General features: G+C 40.3%; 1 protein-coding gene across 2 annotated transcripts in view; it reads right to left on the reverse strand.

Annotated features, from left to right (window-relative positions):
• The window catches only part of PRKG1 (protein kinase cGMP-dependent 1), a 903,020-nt gene that overhangs the window by 525,272 nt on the left and 359,151 nt on the right, over positions 1-18,597 (reverse strand). For both annotated transcript variants that reach the window (XM_073353692.2, XM_073353691.2), the window contains one exon: positions 9,506-9,619. In XM_073353692.2, coding sequence (XP_073209793.1) covers positions 9,506-9,619 — 114 coding nt within the window. The remainder of the gene's footprint in view (positions 1-9,505; positions 9,620-18,597) is intronic.

Here is an 18,597-nt window from a genome sequence, read left to right on the forward strand (position 1 = left end):
GAAAAGGAGTACTTGTGGCACCTTAGAGACTAACCAATTTATTTGAGCATGAGCTTTCGTGAGCTACAGCTCACTTCATCGGATGCATACCGTGGAAACTGGAGAACACATTATATACACACAGAGACCATGAAACAATACCTCCTCCCACCCCACTGTCCTGCTGGTAATAGCTTATCTAAAGTGATCATCAAGTTGGGCCATTTCCAGCACAAATCCAGGTTCTCTCACCCTCCACCCCCCCACACCCCCCACAAACTCACTCTCCTGCTGGTAATAGCCCATCCAAAGTGACCACTCTCTTCACAATGTGTATGATAATCAAGGTGGGCCATTTCCTGCACAAATCCAGGTTCTCTCACCCCCTCACCCCCCTCCAAAAACCACACACACAAACTCACTCTCCTGCTGGTAATAGATTATCCAAAGTGACCACTCTCCCTACAATGTGCATGATAATCAAGGTGGGCCATTTCCAGTACAAATCCAGGTTTTCTCACCCCCTCCACCCCCATACACACACAAACTGTACTTGGTGTTCTTACACAGTGCCCCTATCTCAGGAGGCCCCAGTGACTTGTGGGGAGGGAAGACAACTAAACAAAACAAAAGCTAATGAAAAAACTGATTGGCTCTGTGACACCATGTGTCACACAACCACTTACTCAAATTTGGCTTAGTCTCACTGGCCCTCTCCCCATCATCATCATGATGGAGGAGCAGCCAGGCCAAACCACTGTGTTGGGTTGCAACACTGCTCACTCAAGTTTGGGCCAGCCACTCCTTCAGCATGATGGAGGCAGCCATGCCAAACCCGAGTGGCTTGGGGCCATGTGAGTGCAGGATTGGTGCTGGGAGAAAGTGGAGCCACCCTAGCCTAGGGCAGGAGTGGAGCTCTGAGCAAAGTAGGAGGGGATGAATGGGGATGAGTCAGTGGGGGGCTGAGAATGAGTTGTTCATGGGCTATGGAGTGAATGGGGAGTGTTGGAGGGCTGCAGGGTGAAGGGCTGGTGAGCAGGGTGTATGTCAGGGCAGCTGAGATGTGCATGTGGGCTGTCAGGATAAGTGGGGGCTGGTGCAGGGTTGTAGGGGTATTTGGTGCTCAAAGGTGCCATATGTGTGGGGAAAGGATGCTTTGCTTTCTAGTTTATGTAAAGTATGCATAGGATTCATTTCCATAATGCACTAGACCCCCAAATTATTTAATCCTGGCCTGCTTCTGCTAATAGCTGCATATGTTGCTGGTATTGGAAGAGCAATGGAATACCTCTCTAAACAACAACTGAATTTTGACTTCTGGCTTTGTTCCAACACTCAGCTGATGAACAGTGTTCAGAGATGCTTAAATGTACAACCACTTAGTAGCTCTTCGCCTCATACAACAACTTAACTTACAAGGTTAGGTGCAAAGGGAAGCCACTACGTATTGTTCAGGAGTAGGCAGAAATAGCTTGGAGGAAGTGGGGCTATAAAAGGATGTGAAGAAAACAGTATTGTAAAGGTCTCTGGTCCAGTCAGAAATCCAAAGCCATGAAGCAAGTACAACATGGACAGTGCAAGCTACTGCACCAATTTGCTTTCTCATGATTTGGCAAGCTACTTTTGGAGATGAGTAGGCTTATTCATACCAACCAATAACATACCCAGTCTTCGTCCTCTGTTGGATCTGCCAGCAAGATTGCTGATTAGCGTCAGTTGCAATGGTGTTTTTGTGGTTCAGACACTTGTCTACCTGCTCATTTTGAACAGTCTCTAGGGGACAAGACCTCTTAGTCACCATCTCAATCTGTCAAATTTGAGCCGGTGATTCTGGAGTGAAATATTAAGAATCCTATTGCTATCTTGCTCCTTAGAATACATTTATTTGGCATAAGTATTGTAGCTACAAATAAAACAAACAAAAAAAATCCACATTTGCTATGTAGAATACTAATAAAATACTAAAATGCTCTTTTTAGAATTAATCCTGCAAACAATGTGGTCTCTGAGTGACCTGAAACTACAGTTTTAACTGTTACCATTTTAAGAAGTTAAAGTAGTTTCCCATGTAGATGATGCAATAATAATGTAGGATATATAGGTGATCAGAAGTCTATCTGTGACAAACGTTGCTCCATGCAGAGGGTTAAAGTGACTACCAAATATAGAGTGATGCATATCTGCAGAAATTAAAAACCGGGGCTGTTTTCCCTTTATTCTGGCATACTACTAGGATCAGGTTGGTAATTTCAACATGAGTTCTCATGATTTCAAGGAACAAGGGAAGAAGGCAAACACTGTTGAAGTTCAGTCCTTTCTGCTATGTTTCTACTTTCAGCTGTCTGCAGCTTCAAGTTTTGTATTTTGGCCTTGAAAGAACTTTGAGTGAAACACAATTCAAGAAGAGTAGTCAGTTTTGCTTTAGAGGTATTTGTGGTGAAAGTGAAATCATGGGCCAGCAAAGTACTTGAGAAAAACCATGATAATGACACACTTGGAGACATATAAAGGGGACTCTCCACATCCTCTTTTTGCTCTAGTATTTGCAAACCAAAAGAAAAATTTCAAAATTAGGACGCTAAAATTAGGCTTCCAAAATCATATTTAGGTATCTAAATAAATGGCCAGATTTTCAAAAATGCCAAGCACTCAGCAGTACCCATTGAGGTCAATAGGAGCTGTTGGGTATCAAAACTTCAATCTGGACACTAATACTTTAGGCACTTAAGTATGGATATAGGAGCTTGTTCACACTCCTATTTTAAAATTTTTGGCATAATTTCCTTTTCTTTAGGAAGAGTTTATGGTATCATTGCTTCCTCACCTAATTTCTAACTTAAATTTTGCACCTTAGGTTGTGAGAACAAATGATTTTTTTCCCAATAAAATGGTCTAATTTGGCCAACATCTCCTCTGAAGTCAAAATGATCTTGGTACATTGAATTCAATAGGCCAGATCCTCTGTATAGAACATAAGTCTTAGGGTGATGGTCAAAAATAGCTTAAGTCTCTCCATAGCACTCCCTGGATTCTGATGGTGCTCTGTGCCGGCCATTACTCCTTCATCATTTTTGAGCTATTCTACGATGCTGTAAGTTACGTTTGGCTACAACAGCTACAAGGGACCAATATTGCATCTGAGGCTTAGAATAGCACAGGATATCTTGATTAAACTCCCTTTTCTCTGCTTCACTGGAAACATGGATATTGAGTTTTATAAGAGCCCCTGTTCTAGCTCTGTGCCACCAAAAGGCAGTTCACCCTTACATTGGTTAAATTACCACTACAGCCAGCTTATGCTGGTGGAGTGCAAAAGACCCTATTTCTTCTCTCATCCTTAAGACTAAAACCTACCCTCCTTTAAACTTTCACAATATTGTGCTAAATATTAATTGAATAAAGAAATATCTGTAGTAGTTCCCTTAGATTAGATTTTCCCAATATGTTGGTTGCGACTAAAATGTGTAGGGTAAGTAGTGTCCCAGATTGCCTGCAAAAAAATATAAATTCAATGCATCTTAAGCTCTTTTTAAAGAGATATATAAGCTCTGTAATGGTTTACCCCTTTAAGGCCATTATATTGTAAACTGAGAATCCTCGCTAATGGATCAGTGTAGACTAACACAGAATGTAGCCCCATTAATAACATTATTATGGACAAAATCAAAGTGGAAGTATCCATACAAAGAAACATGACAAGATTGTTCACATTTTGTGACATATCAACACATGAGGCCCCAAGGTGCTGTTGAGCATTATATGACTGCATTGCATATGCAATTGAATATTTGTTGGAACTTTATTCTCATTCAAAGAAGGTAGGACATTTTGTGAAAAGGACAGTGGCAACTTGTCCCAATGCCAGCTCAAAGGAAAAAAAAGAAAAATGCTGAAATATAATGAAAACTGATTATACAACAATTGATTTGAAACCATAGTGTGTTCTGAACTGCTGGATGCCAAGAGTAGGAAACCTTCAAAGATATTGTGATATTTAGAGACCAAACATCAGTCATGGAAAACATTGGAGAAAAAAAAAAAGACTAGATTTCTCAAATTGGAAATGTCAATATTCATATATATTTCAGGCAACTGAGCCGGTATCTCTACAAATAGCTTGCAACGTAAGATGTACACCTCTCAAAAGCTCTTATCCTTTCCTGCACAATAGATATGACTTTAAAAGCTATCGGAGGCATAAAATATCTACCAAACTGAAAACACTTACGTTGCTGATTATACTTTCATGTCTTATTAATAAGATGACCAAGATTGTCTAAGAACAACAGCTTTCAATTCTCAGGAAAAGTGACTTTTCAGCAAATTATCTTGATAAGTCAGTCAACTGAAGGCTCTGGTGCTAAGCCTGCCCTTGTAAGGTATATTTCTGGTGTTTCTACTGAAGACAACATCCTTTTTTATGCTAGGACACACAAGAGGTGAATGCAGATTCAGGACATTTCATGGAGTAGTCAAAGATTCTCACTTTCAGCCGGAGTGATGTGGTGCAGTGCCCATGCATGGTGCCAATGCAACAAGTAAGAACAAAATCCTTATTACACAGATCTCAAACATTGTACCTATGTCTCATAGTTTCACTGTTTCATAGACCATCAGGCTTGTGCTTCTAAGAAAGTGTTTAAAAATGTGTGCTACTAGTGAGCTTCAATAAAGGTCATCCAATGAATTCTGGACAGTTTAAATTGCTCTGCAATGGCATGAGTTTCCTGCAGCTGCAACTCCTGTAATACTAATGTGAGGTGGCACTTATTAGATGAAGTACCAGTTTGACACTCTGAATTCAGAGTACACGTGCTGGTTTCTCTGAATGATCAGCTATCAACCCTTTCTAAAACCTTCAATAATTTATCTTGGGTGGCATGCTTAGCTTACCTTGATGACATCTAACGAGTGGAGCTGTTCTCTCAGGACAGAATGTGAATGATCGGTTCATGCATAATGGGGTAGAAGCATTCATCAGACAGCTTGGAAATTGGTAATACTGAGCACAAGGAAGAAAGGGATTAATTTCTTCTTGCTTCAGACTTCATGAGGGAACTGAATAACCAGGCAGGAATGATCAGGAAATCTCATCAGCACCCCAGGGAACTTCAAACCCTGCTTAGGACTATTTTCCCAGTGAATCACACCTTCATTCAATCTGATGTTTACTTAGCAGCACTGATTAGGTGTTTCTAGCAGTGTCATACAGGGACTGGTTCTTAGCCTTATGTTATTTAATATTTTTATTAATGAACTGGAAGAAAACAAAACCATTTATGATAAATGTTGCAGATGGCACAAAGATTGCAGGAATAGTAAATAATAAAGAGGATAGGTCTCTGATATAGGGCTTTCCAGGTTGCTCAGTAACCTGGATGCAAGGAAACAATGTGTGTTTTTATATGGTTAAATAAAGTCATATCTAAGAACAAACAAAGAATGTAGGTTTGCAGGATGGTGGAACTCTGTCACGGAAAACAGTGGCTCTGAAAAGGACTTGGGGCTCTTGGTGGATAATCAGTTGAACATGTACTCCCAGTGCAAATCCATAGCCAAAAGAGCTAATGCAATCCTTGGATGTATAAATAGAAGAATCTTGATTACGAAGGTTATATTACCTCTATATTTGGCACTGGCATGGCCATCAATGGAATACTGTGTCCAGTTCTGGTGCTCATAATTCAAGAAGGATGCTGACAAATTGGAGAGGTTTCAAAGAAGACCCACGAGAATTATTAAAGGAATAGAAAATATGCATTATTGTTATAAACAAGTTGAGCTGCTTGAGTCTATCTAAACAAAGAGAAGGTTAAGGGGTGGCTTGATCACAGACCTACATAAAGAACAAAAATATCTGAGCATAGATGACCCTTCATTCCACCACACTTAAGTATAACAAGTTCCAGTGGCTGAAAATTGAAGCTAGACAAATTCAGACTAAAAGTAAAGAGTAAATTTTTAACAATGAGGATACCTAACCATTGGAATAGCTTACCAAGCATTGTGATAAACGTATCCAGTAATGGAGAATCTAAATGGCTGGTTTTTTTTCCCAAAAGATATGCTGTAGTACAAACAAATTCATTCTGGGAAGTCCTATCACCTGTGGTATACAGAAGGTCAGACTAGATGATCATAGTAGTCTCATCTGTCTTTATAATTTAAGCCTGGGCCATGGCAAGACAAAATGACAGGCCTCTTCTGTGAGAGCTCCCTGCAATTCTCTATCTAGCTAGGAAATCAGCAGATTTTGGTTGTTGCTGAAGGAATGCCTATATTTAGTTGTCAGAGCCTTGAACATTTTCATCACAATTTCTTTCTTTTATATCGCATGTCAAGTTACTTTTAATTGGAAGTGATGAAAAAAAGAATTGCATTCACCAGTTGATCACAAGAGACTTAAATCTGTTTATTTCCCTATTTTAACCAGCCGCGGAACACCTTTCATCAGTAAGACAGGTTCATTCATCACATTCATGTGTGAGTGTATTTAAAGTGTTGTACCTTTTATTAAAATTTGCTTTTACAAACTTTATAAGTAGTTATTTCTGGTATGGTTGGGATTGCCAAATTTAATCTTCTCATGGTTAAGTTTGAGGTCCTGAATAGGAGGAGGGAGAGGCATGGAGACAGTGGTTTACAACAGAATTTTTTTCTTTTAACTTTTTTTCATAAAAGACAAAATATGTCCCTTGGTATATTTTATAATCACCATCAGTAAAATCAGATGAATGTTTACTTTCATCACAGTTATTTAGTCAACCTACTTCCTCAAATAAAGGATTAGCAACTTACTCTCCAAGGTACTTGTTTCAGCTGAATCATTCCCCTCAGACTTATCATTTTTACTAGCACTTAACTTTCTAGAGTTTTAACAAGTATGTTTACTTATTGTTTAAACACAGAAAAAATAAAAAACCCACAGATATTTTAATAAGATTGTCAGTGGTTATTGTTATAATTTAACTTTATTAGTCAATAATGTCTCCTAAACTGTTCCATGCACCTAAAAATCGTGGATATATACATGTAGGTCTAGCCAAAATGGCTCCAAAAAAGTCAAATGGTGACCTCACATGTCACTAGACTTGAAAGGATATAGAGCTGATTATAGTCATGACTGCTACTCACTTACTAGTGCAATAATGAGAGAGAGAAATTGCATTAAAGTCACTTGTTAGCATTCTAAATGAGATTACATTCACAACAGCTGCCTACAGAAGAAGGTGCATAATTACTACCATTTTAATATGCCAGTGGGAAAGCAAGAGAATGCTTAATAATAATGCTTCCAACTTCTTTCTTAAGGAAAAGGTCTTTCAGGGTGGCAATAGGACCAACTTTACTAGTGCCCCTAATTTAATAAGCAAAGAAAGATGCAGTTACAAGTAGGCACCAATCAACAGTTTAGAAGAAGGCTAATGAGAAAGGAAAGAGTGAGAAATAATAAGTATAATAAAACGAACAATGACTAGCAATACAGTTACTGTTTTTTTGTCTGTTCATTTGCTGGCTGGAAATGAACAGCATACAAAAGTCAACATTAATGATAACAAACAAACAACTATCTCCTTATTTTCTATTTTAGAAATTCATTGTCTTCTTCTCATTCCCATTCTCTTGCAATGACATATCACTTGGGCCACACTGTCTGTGACTGTGAAGAGCTTTGGTTTTCCAGGACATTTAACTACCTTTACCTTTCTGTTATTTCTGCCATAATTCTGCTTTTTTTTTTAGGCTGGGGATTTTCAATTTTTTTTTCTTCCACATAGAGTCTGACATGTCTCATTGGTTTTTATATTACCTTTTTCTTCCATACTCTTCCAATTACCTATCTACCACCACTGCCTTAAGATAGTCTTTAAAACAAAAGTATTCTTTATTTGTTATTTCTTATAGAAACCTTGTGAGTCTATATTTCACAGGTCATCACCATCCTCTTATTTTCAAGATCAGAAAGGGCTGTCAGTGTATTTTACCATCCCTGGTTCTGAATGTGTGAACACAAGTCTGAATGACCTCTTGTAATCTCATTTTACATGACACATATTTTTTAAAAAGTTCTCATGTATGAGGCAAAAATTTCCCTCACGCCTCTCAACACATTTTTGCACAGCATGTTCATAGAACACATTGTTTTACAGAGGAACAATGGAAAATGGCAACTGAATTTAACATGGGGATGAGCACCATCCAGTTGCTTGTCAGCTTGTGTTGCAAAAAAAGGACTTTTAGAATCAGGGGCATTCCAATATACATTAACTAGCTATTTCATAGAGTTGAAATTGACCTGTCCAGAAAAATACGTATCTCCAATTCTTATAGAATTCTTTCTGAAGGCTAAACCTGTAAGCTACTGGACATTTTCTTATCTGGTGCAACCACATTTGAAGTTCCAGCATCCTCATCATATAATAGGTCGCCATGGAGTGGGGAAAATAAAGACAGGAACGTGCCATTCTGTGTCCATATCAATACCAAAGCCACGTTTGGCTCCACACTGTGGTGTGTTGGCTGAGAATGTGTCTTGGAGTGCAATGGGAGGTCTGGAGTGCAATGGGAGACTACGGAGATACTAAATCCTATGGTAACCTTAGAAAGAGAACTACCCACGTTTTCAAGACCTGAAGTCATATGGTATGATTATCTCAGTCTTTGCCCTCCTAGCCAGACTCTTCATTATCAAACTTCTGATCCTTGGGGCCCCTGCTTAACCCTCAGAATGTAGCAAGAAAAGGCACTGAATTAGCCACAGGCTGCACTTTTGTATGAGCTAACGTAAGTCACAACACAAATCTGGGATGTTTCTACTAGAACAAAGTTGGAGCTGAATGTCATGCACAAGTGAGACATTTTCTTCCTTTCTTCTTCAAACTCATAGTGCACTCAATAATCATCATAAAAAGACTTAAATTAATGCATAAAATAAGCAGCTTCATCAGGGGGTTCAAACCAAACAAATGAAATCACTGTCAGTGAAGCTCGTTGTTGGACTTTCCTAGCAGAACTAGAAAGTGAAACAATGGAATGATAAAGTGGACGATGCCAAAACAGTTTATATCTATTAGCTGCCATCAGCCTCTCCAACATACAGAAGAGGGAGAATTCATTATACTTTGGTGACAACTTGGTTACTGAAGTTCCTTTTGTTTCATATGGGAAAATATTCTTTCATTTTCATGAGTTTAAAGAGCTTGAGTGGAGGAAAATGTATTGCAGATACAACACAACTTAAGAAGTTAGAAACTTGGCTTTTCTTTTTTATGAAGTCCTTTCAGCAAAGAAAACCTCAACTCTGCTGAAATGCAAAGAATGAAACACATACCAGGGTACAACATATTCGTGCTACAATATCCAAAATTTGGAGAAAGGGGACTGAATTAATAAAACTGAAATATTTTAATAATGTTTTTCAGTCAAGAACCCCCTATGAAACTGATAACTGATCTAAGCGTACTCAAGTCAAACATTAATAGCTGTGTAAATATTCAGAAGCTTTTAAATTCTAAAATTGTCTTACTTTTGACGGTTGCTGTCCGGGTACAATTGTAAAGGATGGCTAGCTCCCCAAATACTTTGCCAGGTCCCATGGTACACAGTTTCACGCCTTCTTTTGTCACTTCAACCTTTCCATCTGTGGGGGAAAAAATACCATTTTAAGTTGCAAGCTTCTTTCTCAGCTATGTTCTGAAAATTTGTTCTAGATAAAATGGAATTGAGAGTACCAGAATCCTTTAATTCTAAAACTAATTTAAAAGTATGTTACAGAAAGGGAATTATATCATAATCCTTAGAAACAATTATTTTATAAATAAAGCTTATAAAGAGGTATTGATTATTGAAGTTTCTTAATGAGACAAAAGCTTAATGGCATACTAGAACAACATGTAGTTTATTTTACGTAAGCCTTTCAAGTGAAATTCTCTCAGATGTTTTGTATTAAAAATCAGGAGATTCACGTTTAACATCATACATGAAAAACATATTGACTAATTTTGCTCTATTTTAACAGAAAAAGTAATCCTTGGAAACATTCATCCATGAATAAGGCAGCTATCATCAAAAGGAAAATTACTTTGACTCATGGTCATTATTTAATTCACATTTTAGAGTATCTTTTCTTTCTCGGACAAGTCTGCTTTATCTGCTTACCAACAGTACTCATATAGTAGAACTATACGGAGTATTTAAAAGAAAGGGCTGCGGAGAAAGAAAGGAGGTCAGTGCCAATTTATATTCTTCGAATAATTACTGAGAAAAGACTGCCAGAGGAGGAAAATTGAAAGAAAACAGCCACATCACCTACTATATGCATACTGGTTTAAAAATAGTGTTGAAGTACGATTCATAAGGGACAACATGAAAAGTAAGTATAGTAAAATGTGGGGGGAATGCATGGGTTATTATGCCCAGTGTTGCCATTTATAGTGAGACAAAAGCTCACAAGAAAGGGAAACAAGACAGGAGTGAATAATGAAGAAAAAAAGACGCAACCAACCAAAAACCCCAACACCACCTACACACTCACACACACACACACACCCCTTAACTATTGCTCTCTTTCTGGAGTAGGGTTCTACAAATGTAGCTTTCTTCCACCAATTCCACAAAAAGGCAAAAACCTTTCTACAGAATGTCTGCTGGCAAGAATTAGTGAAATTTCATATGCATCATGAAAATTCTGGTGCAACAGGCATGAGTGGCATCATGAACTATAATTTATATGAGAAGTTACATCCCATTCCCCCCACCCGGTCATTAAAACACAGTTAAGGTTGAATGTGAATTTTATGGGAATCAATATATAGTACCCTTGCAAAAATATTATACAGTTTACAAAACTTCTAAACCTTTAAAAAATAATGAGGAAATTATTATTGCCCAGCTTATCTGGGTAGTTCACTTAATCATCTCCCTGCCTTTGTGGGGGCCTCAGGCATTGGTGCACCTTGCTCCCTCCCATTCTCTGCCTGTGACACATAATAGTCTACTCTTCTATAGGTCATAATACTTTGGTCTAATTTTGGTTGTTGGGTTAAGTGCTCAGATGCTGGGTGGTGGTGGTGGCCTGCGATATATATAGGAGGTCAGTCTAGATGATCTAGTGGTCCCTGCGGGCCTTAAACTCTATGAATGAATAGACAATTCCATATTGCCATTCAACTCTTCATCACTCATGAACTACTGAATAAAATAATCTGGTCTGTGTTTTGCAGAAGGTCAGACCAGATGATCTTAATGGTCTCTTTTCACAAAAACTACACTGCCCATCTTTGAGAACCACTTCCACTTGGCTAAATAGGCTGCTGTGATCAAGAGCTGCCATGCCAAAAGGGGGCTCGGATACACTCAATGAAGCCACACCAGATGTAAGTATAACCGGTTTTATTGCCAAAATACAATAAGCTACCCAGCCTTCACGCGTTACTAAATACATGCTTTCCAGCACGCAAGCAGGCAAGCAAGAATCAATGCTTATGCCCCTTCTGCTACAGACAATCCTGGACCCTCCAGCTTGTCCTTGAGGGCTCATAGCAGGCACTGCTCCAGCATGGGGAGTTCCTGGGCACCCACATGGCCAAGGTCCGCAGGTGAGACTGTTCGTCTAAAGCAATTCTCATAGCCATTTTTATCATCACCTCTTTCTCGGGGGCATACACATCCACAAGCAGGCTCTGGCAGGAAACACTATTGCTTTCTATTCCCACACTTAACACTCTTGGGCCTTGCTTATCTCTTCACTTCTTTATTCAGTTGGAGTGGCTGCAAGCCAGCCCGGCCAGTCAAAGACAGCTCACTACTAGCTCCACCCGGACTATTCGGTAATAACAGGCCAAGGTAACTTGCGATCAGGCCCAATAAGAGCACCCTATTATTAAGCAAGATTTGCCAGATAGGAATGATGTTCAGAAACTCTTCCTCATCAAACCATGCAGCTTCCACATTGTGAGATTGCAGAGAGCTGAATGCAAAACCTGACTGGGACAGTGAATCGGGAAGTTGGGGTAAAAGAGGAAGGGATACAGGAGCTGAACTGATAACATGAGGAACTGGAGAACCAACATTGCCTGAGCCATGATGGAGCAATGACAAAGAGCAAGTTCAACTTGAGAAATGCCTGTGGGATGATCAGAATGGGAGGGGAAACCATACAGTAGTGCTGATTCTCAGCTCAAGCGAAAAGCATCAGTCAAGGAGCTTGGACTGAGAACTCTTCAGGAGCAAAACAACAGCCTTTCTTGTCATCTCTCATGGGGAACAGGTCAATCATCAGGATTCCCCAAACTGAAAAATGGTCTGCAGGACATGGGGCTTCAGAGACCACTAGTGATTCAGGTGGAAATTTCTGCTGAGGTGAACCTCCAGGTGATTCTGATTCCCCAGTAAATGATTAGCCAAGAGATAATATTTTCCCTGAAACAAGAAAGGAAGTCCTGATTGCTTCTTGTTGCAGCACACTGGCGTCTACTCCCCCTGGTCTGTTCACATAACACACTACAGTGGTATTGTCGGAGAGTATGAAAACTAAGTTCCTGCTGTGATCATCAAAGATCTAACAAGCATTCTAGATGGCATGAAGCTCAAAGATCTGTTCTGACCACAGGCCTTGAACTGTCAGAGATCCCAGATTCTGTCCCTCACCTAGTAAGGAGCCATCGGTGACCATAGTCCTGGCTGGTGGGAACTGACTGAAAGGAATGCCCTCGCATACATTGTAAATTGTCTGTCACAGTAGGGAGTCCAGGACTGGCGGGGAAGTTGGACCTGTGTAAGGGATGACGAATCAGATGATAGACTGACTTTAGCCACATCTGAAGAGGATGCCGGCACAGCCTGGCATATTGGACTACTTGTGTTCACACAATCATATGGCCTACCCAGCTGTGGTGTAGGGTTAAGACTGCAGCTCCAGACACAGGTGGCAAATTGACTGGAATTGCTCAGCCAGTAGAAATGCTCTTGAGCTTAAGTTTAGCAGGGTCACAATTAACTCAATTCTTTGAGTTGGAACCAGTGCTGACTTCCCACTGTTTAGGCCTAGATGATCAAGTAGGCATAGCGTGAACTGAACATGACAGAGGACTTCTTCTCTGGACTTTTCCCTCATCCAGATGCAGGAAGATATGAATTCCCCTCTTCCTGAGGTATGCTGTTATCATAATCATACACTTGATAAAATCCAGGAGGTGCAAGACAGACTGAAAGGCTGCAAAGTGTCCTGCTAGTGCTGGCCAGCCGTGACGAGCATGAGTAACTGCCTGAAACTAAGAAGGATTGCTACGTGGAAATAAGCATCCTGAAGGTCCAGGGCAGCAAACTAGTCGCCATGATTTAAAGCTAAGGAGGATAGTTGTTAGGGTGATGTATCTGATGTATTTGTTGAAATCACGGAGATCAAGGATAGTTCTTATCCCTCCCCTGGGCTTTGGGATCAGGAAATACCAGGAGTAGAACTCCCATCCCCAATGCTGAAGGCGAACCTTCTCTACAGCCCCCAATGTCACTGGAGACTGAACCTGCTTGAGAAGCAGAATCTTGTAAGAGGTGTCCCCGAAGAGGAATGGGGTATGGAGGGGTAGAGAGGACGGATGGAGAGGAACTGTATGGCATAACCCAATCTGGCGGTGCTTAGAATCCAGATTGTTCATGGTAATTGAGTCCCAAGCAAAAATGAGCCAGCCAGTCCCCCAAGAAGGGACAGAGAAGGAGAGGTCACCACTCCTGTCCAGGACACGAGTCAAAATGGGCCCTTCCTGAATGCCAGTGGATGGGGTGTGGGGGGGATGGGGGAGGCCAGCTGGTTAAACCCAGAACCAGAGGACATTCTCCTCTGGCATCTGTGGCCATTCCTGGAGTAGCCCCACTGCCTTACAGGAGGGGAGGACTGTCCAAAGAAATTCTGCAAGCGGTATTGCTGCGGTTGCTCCTATTCGTGGCGTTTCTTCACAGCTGGGGTATATACTCCCAAAGAACACAAAGTAGCTCAGGAGTCTCTAAAAGAGTGCAGTGTTTCATCTTTTTTTTCTGAACACAAAACTCGTCCATCAAAAAGTAAATCTTCAGTTGTCTGCTGCACTTTGGGAGCAATGCCTAAATACTACAGCAATGAGGCCCTCCTCATTGTCACAACCAATTCTTAATTCTGGATGAGGCATCCGCCACATCCAGAACCCATGCAATGAGGTCTTGGCCATCATATAAGCCTTGTAAAATTAATTCCCTAAACTCTTCGCTGAGGCTTCTGGCAACTTATCCACAAGTTTAGATATGGCCACCCAATTAACAAAGTCCTATGTAGAATGCAATACCTGCTGGTTCACAAAGCACATCTGCAGGGAAGAAGAGGTATAAATCTTTCTTGCCATCAAGTCCATCCTCTTGGACTTTTTGTCATTAAGTGTGGATTTATATCAGGGGTCTCAAACTCAAATGACCATGAGGGCCACATGAGGACTAGTACATTGGCCCGAGGGCCACACCACTGACTGTCCCCGCCCCCACTCCACCCCTTCCGTGAGGCCCCACCCCTGCCGCACCTCTTCCCACCCCTTCTCAGCCCCCATTCCAACCCCTTTCCTGAACAGGAGTCAGCGGGGTCAGGATAGCAGGAGGTCAGAGTCAGGAGACAAACTGGAGGGTCAGAACCAAAAATCAGATGCCAGGAAATCAAGACAGGAGAGCAGAACAGGGCACAGAGTCCAGAACAGAGTGGAGTCAATTTGTTCAGACAGCTACCTTTTCCTGCTACTGGCTTAAGGAGGGCCAGCAGGCCAATCAGCTGCTCTGGGACTGGCAAAAAGGATTTCAGCTGCAGACCCTCAAACTGGGGCTGAGCTTCACAGGTCTCAGGTAAGCAAGCATCAGAAGGATGTCAGATGGAGGGTTGAAGCGTGGCTGCACCTATAAACCCTGCAGGCTCAGATTGAAGGCAGGTCTGATGCCTCCTGGTATGCTGTCAATGTGGAAATAATTGGCACTGGCATCATCAGTACCAGACTCAATGGACACCTCCTGGCTGGTAATGGAGTTGAGAGTACAGGCACAATACTAGGAAGTGGTTGGACAGATCTGCTCCATCCTATGCGCCAGATGGTGTACTATGCCAACCAGCGCTCCTCTTAGTAAATGAGGAGGAGTCTTCCTGAGCCCTGAAATGGTCCCAATTTTGTTTTATGGGACTTCTTTCTTGCCATCTTCTTTGGGGAAAACACCATAGCCTAAATGTAGAGCAACATCATTTGCTGGATTTGAAGTCAACTGCAGATCAGACAAAGGCCTTGGTGCCAAAGGAGGTCTCATAGCCTGCTCAAGAAGGTGCTGCTTCAGCCACAAGTATCTCACAAGTCCTCTTTGTGAACGACTTGCAGATGGAGCACAGGTCTTTAATGCATCCTTCACTGAGACAAGAAGCACCTCATTGTGATGCCCTCATTGCCTCCCCCACTCCCAACTCACAATGAGGGCATCGCACAGGGCAGTCAATTACTCTAATACTATATTAAACACAAAGTTTTACATAAGGTACTAAGTACTATATACATGAAAAAAAATTATCAGAAAACGACCAAAAGCGTGAGGTGAAAACACCACACAGAGTATGAACTCTCACCATGGGTGGTGAGAAAGAAATGAGTGAGTCTGGGCAGTACTGGCCTTATAGGGATGCTGTTAGGCAACTCCCGTGTGCTCTGTGCACCAGCAAATAAATGGAATACATGGCTGCATCTACTTCAAGAATACAAAATCTACATACATTTACATAAACCTAAGCCACCCTATAAACACACACATTTCAGAACAAGCAGAACAATCATTCCAATACTATCCATATTATTATTCTGTTCTATCAGCATCTCACACTACGAGAAAACATATAGAACTCTGACATAACTTAATGTACCATTTCCTTTTTAGATAGTTAACAAATAATTCAACACTAAACATCAACCAAATATTTCTATTATGGAATAAAATGTGTGCATGGAGTGGTTGATGTTCAATTGGGGTGGACAGTATAAATTGAATGAGGTTTATAGTGAGCAATGAAGGGGGAATCTGTTCTTTTTCAGACTTTAATGTTTGGGTGATTTTTAAAGGTGTACAATTTTTCTACCAAAAGTGTTATTTTGGATAATTGGTGTATGAGTTGGATTCCAATTAAATGTAATTTCAACCCTATCTTTTTAAAGCAAACTTTTTATGTGAGAATAAATGCTATTTTATTTCTATTATTTCAGATTATTTTTGTATTACGTACAGTACACGGACATTTTCCAAGGCACTGATACAGTAAGGTGCTTAGCCCATGCCTAACTTAAATCATGAGAGTAATCTCATTAACATCAATGGAGCTACTCACATGTTTAAAGTTAGGCACTCGCTTAAGTACCCTACTGAATTGTTTTGTTTTTTGTTGCACCTAAGTTTGGTATTTAGAATTCATGTTTGATTGTTCTCAAACAATAACAATAAACAAACAAATGAGATGTAATCACCTCTGCCAATTTTGACTTTACATGAATGTAATACTTTTTTGCTTACATTAAATCAGTGGCCTCCACTGAGTCATGCATGAGTCAAATGGCCATCTCAAACAAGCATATTCACACTCGTGTGTGCACAGATTTGTGCATCACACACACACACACACACCCCTTGAATATATCAACTTCTGGTCCACAGTTGAATATAGTGGAGGCTGTGTTTAATGAAGAACCAACATGCCCTTCATGATACTTTGAAAAATTCAAGAAAAACTGTGTAAAAAACACATCTATTCCTAAAGTGTTAGAGCGTAGGATAGGCACACATAGCCTATCTTTGTGTATATCACTCCTGTGCATGCATACTGGCTGCTTACATGTGTGTATTTATGTAATAAATCCTCAAACTACGAATCAGTCTTGTGGTTTCACTGCTGTGCAATTGATAAGGTGGAACTCATATCAAAATCTCAGAGTGTATTTACTTCTGTGCTATTCAAATAAACTACGCGACGTAAAACTAAAACAAATATTGCAAGAAATGGCTTATCTCCATGATCTGTTTGAAATAGCAATATGCCAAAGTGAACTACAAAACTTCTAATGCATGGTAGCAGGGTACATGCAGGCAGTTACTGTGCAGCAAAAGCTAGAGTACTGTACGGTTATTCCTTGGCTTGCCATGCACTAACAGACAGCGTAAACAAGCCCAAAGAAAAATTCAGCTTCATATTTGAGAAAAAGTATAGAAACAATCACCTTAAAAATCACAGTTTGGGTCAAGTTATTCATTTAATCATGTATTTTACATGCTTTGTGTAGGTTGTATTAACAATGAGATACCACCATTGAGTGTGTACATTAAATAGGCGGGAAAAGATAAACTGTTACAGGTAGCTTTTGTTATTAGAGTCATCTGAATTAAGAAAAACAAAACAACGCATATCATTGTTTCTTGACAACAGAAATTACGTAAAGGTGCAGCAGCCCCGAGGCTTGGCTTTGCTTTTAATGCATTACTGACAGACTCCTGAAGGCAGCTGTTCTCTGTAGGGAAGTACAAAAAGAAAAAAAAAGAATAATGAATAATGGCATGGTGCCAGATTATGTATCTAGGATTATGTAGAATGAAGGAAATTAAAGATCCAAACCGAGTCCAAGACAGAAAAAGTTTATACATGCTGTTCACATTTACCACGTTTTGTTTATAGGAAAGCAATGAATTGACAAAGGCAGACCTTTCTTGTGATAACTCCTCCATGTATTGTACAGTAAATACCACAGAGAGCAGCATCAGCAGTTTCTCAAACAAATTGCTATGTGTCTTTCCTTTAGATTATAAAAACAGTTAAATCTAATTTCACTTAAATTTGCTATCATGCACTGAAGCCAGGCTGCCATTGCAGAGAAGAGCGGTTGCAGAGCAGAGCTTTAGAAGATTAGAAACAACCTGCCCAAAAGAGAAAAACAATCTCTTCTATGTCCCTTTTGTAGAAAAGTAGCTTAATACTAGAAGAACTACGATGGATAGACTCACATTTTCTTCAAAAGCTGCCTCAATCCCACATGTGTAAATAATCCTGGGTAACAGAATAAACCTGCAATACTGAGACCAAATCTTTCACCATCACCACAAAAGAAACCCCAATCTATAATCAGCAGCAGTCTCAAGCATCATCACCCATGTTATTAGCACACAACACAGTTGCAGCCGCCTAGGAGGGCTCTATGGAATTCTCTTGGGAAGCTGTTTTCCAGTTACTGTGGATCAGTACAGCATCGGGTGCACAATTTTGCAGGTCCTAACATAACAGCAGGAAATAAATTGTATGTCAATGCTGTAAATGTGAAAGGGGAAATGAAAGTCTAAAGATACTGTGTTACTCAAACCAGATATTAATACTTGCCACTGATTATGCCCTGTAAATCATCCACTGCCAAATACCCAATAAACAATGTGTTCATCAACATACATAATAAAGAGGGATGAGTGGAAATGTTAGAATGTATAGTAGAACACAGCAGAATGCATAGAAGACCAATGGTGAAGTCCCAGGCTAACTGACATGTGTGGATCTTGCCACTGATTTCAAATGGGCCAGAATTTCACTCCTGGTATTCATGGTCT

This window comes from Lepidochelys kempii, chromosome 7 (genome assembly GCF_965140285.1).
Source record: "Lepidochelys kempii isolate rLepKem1 chromosome 7, rLepKem1.hap1, whole genome shotgun sequence".
Lineage (NCBI taxonomy): Eukaryota > Metazoa > Chordata > Testudines > Cheloniidae > Lepidochelys > Lepidochelys kempii.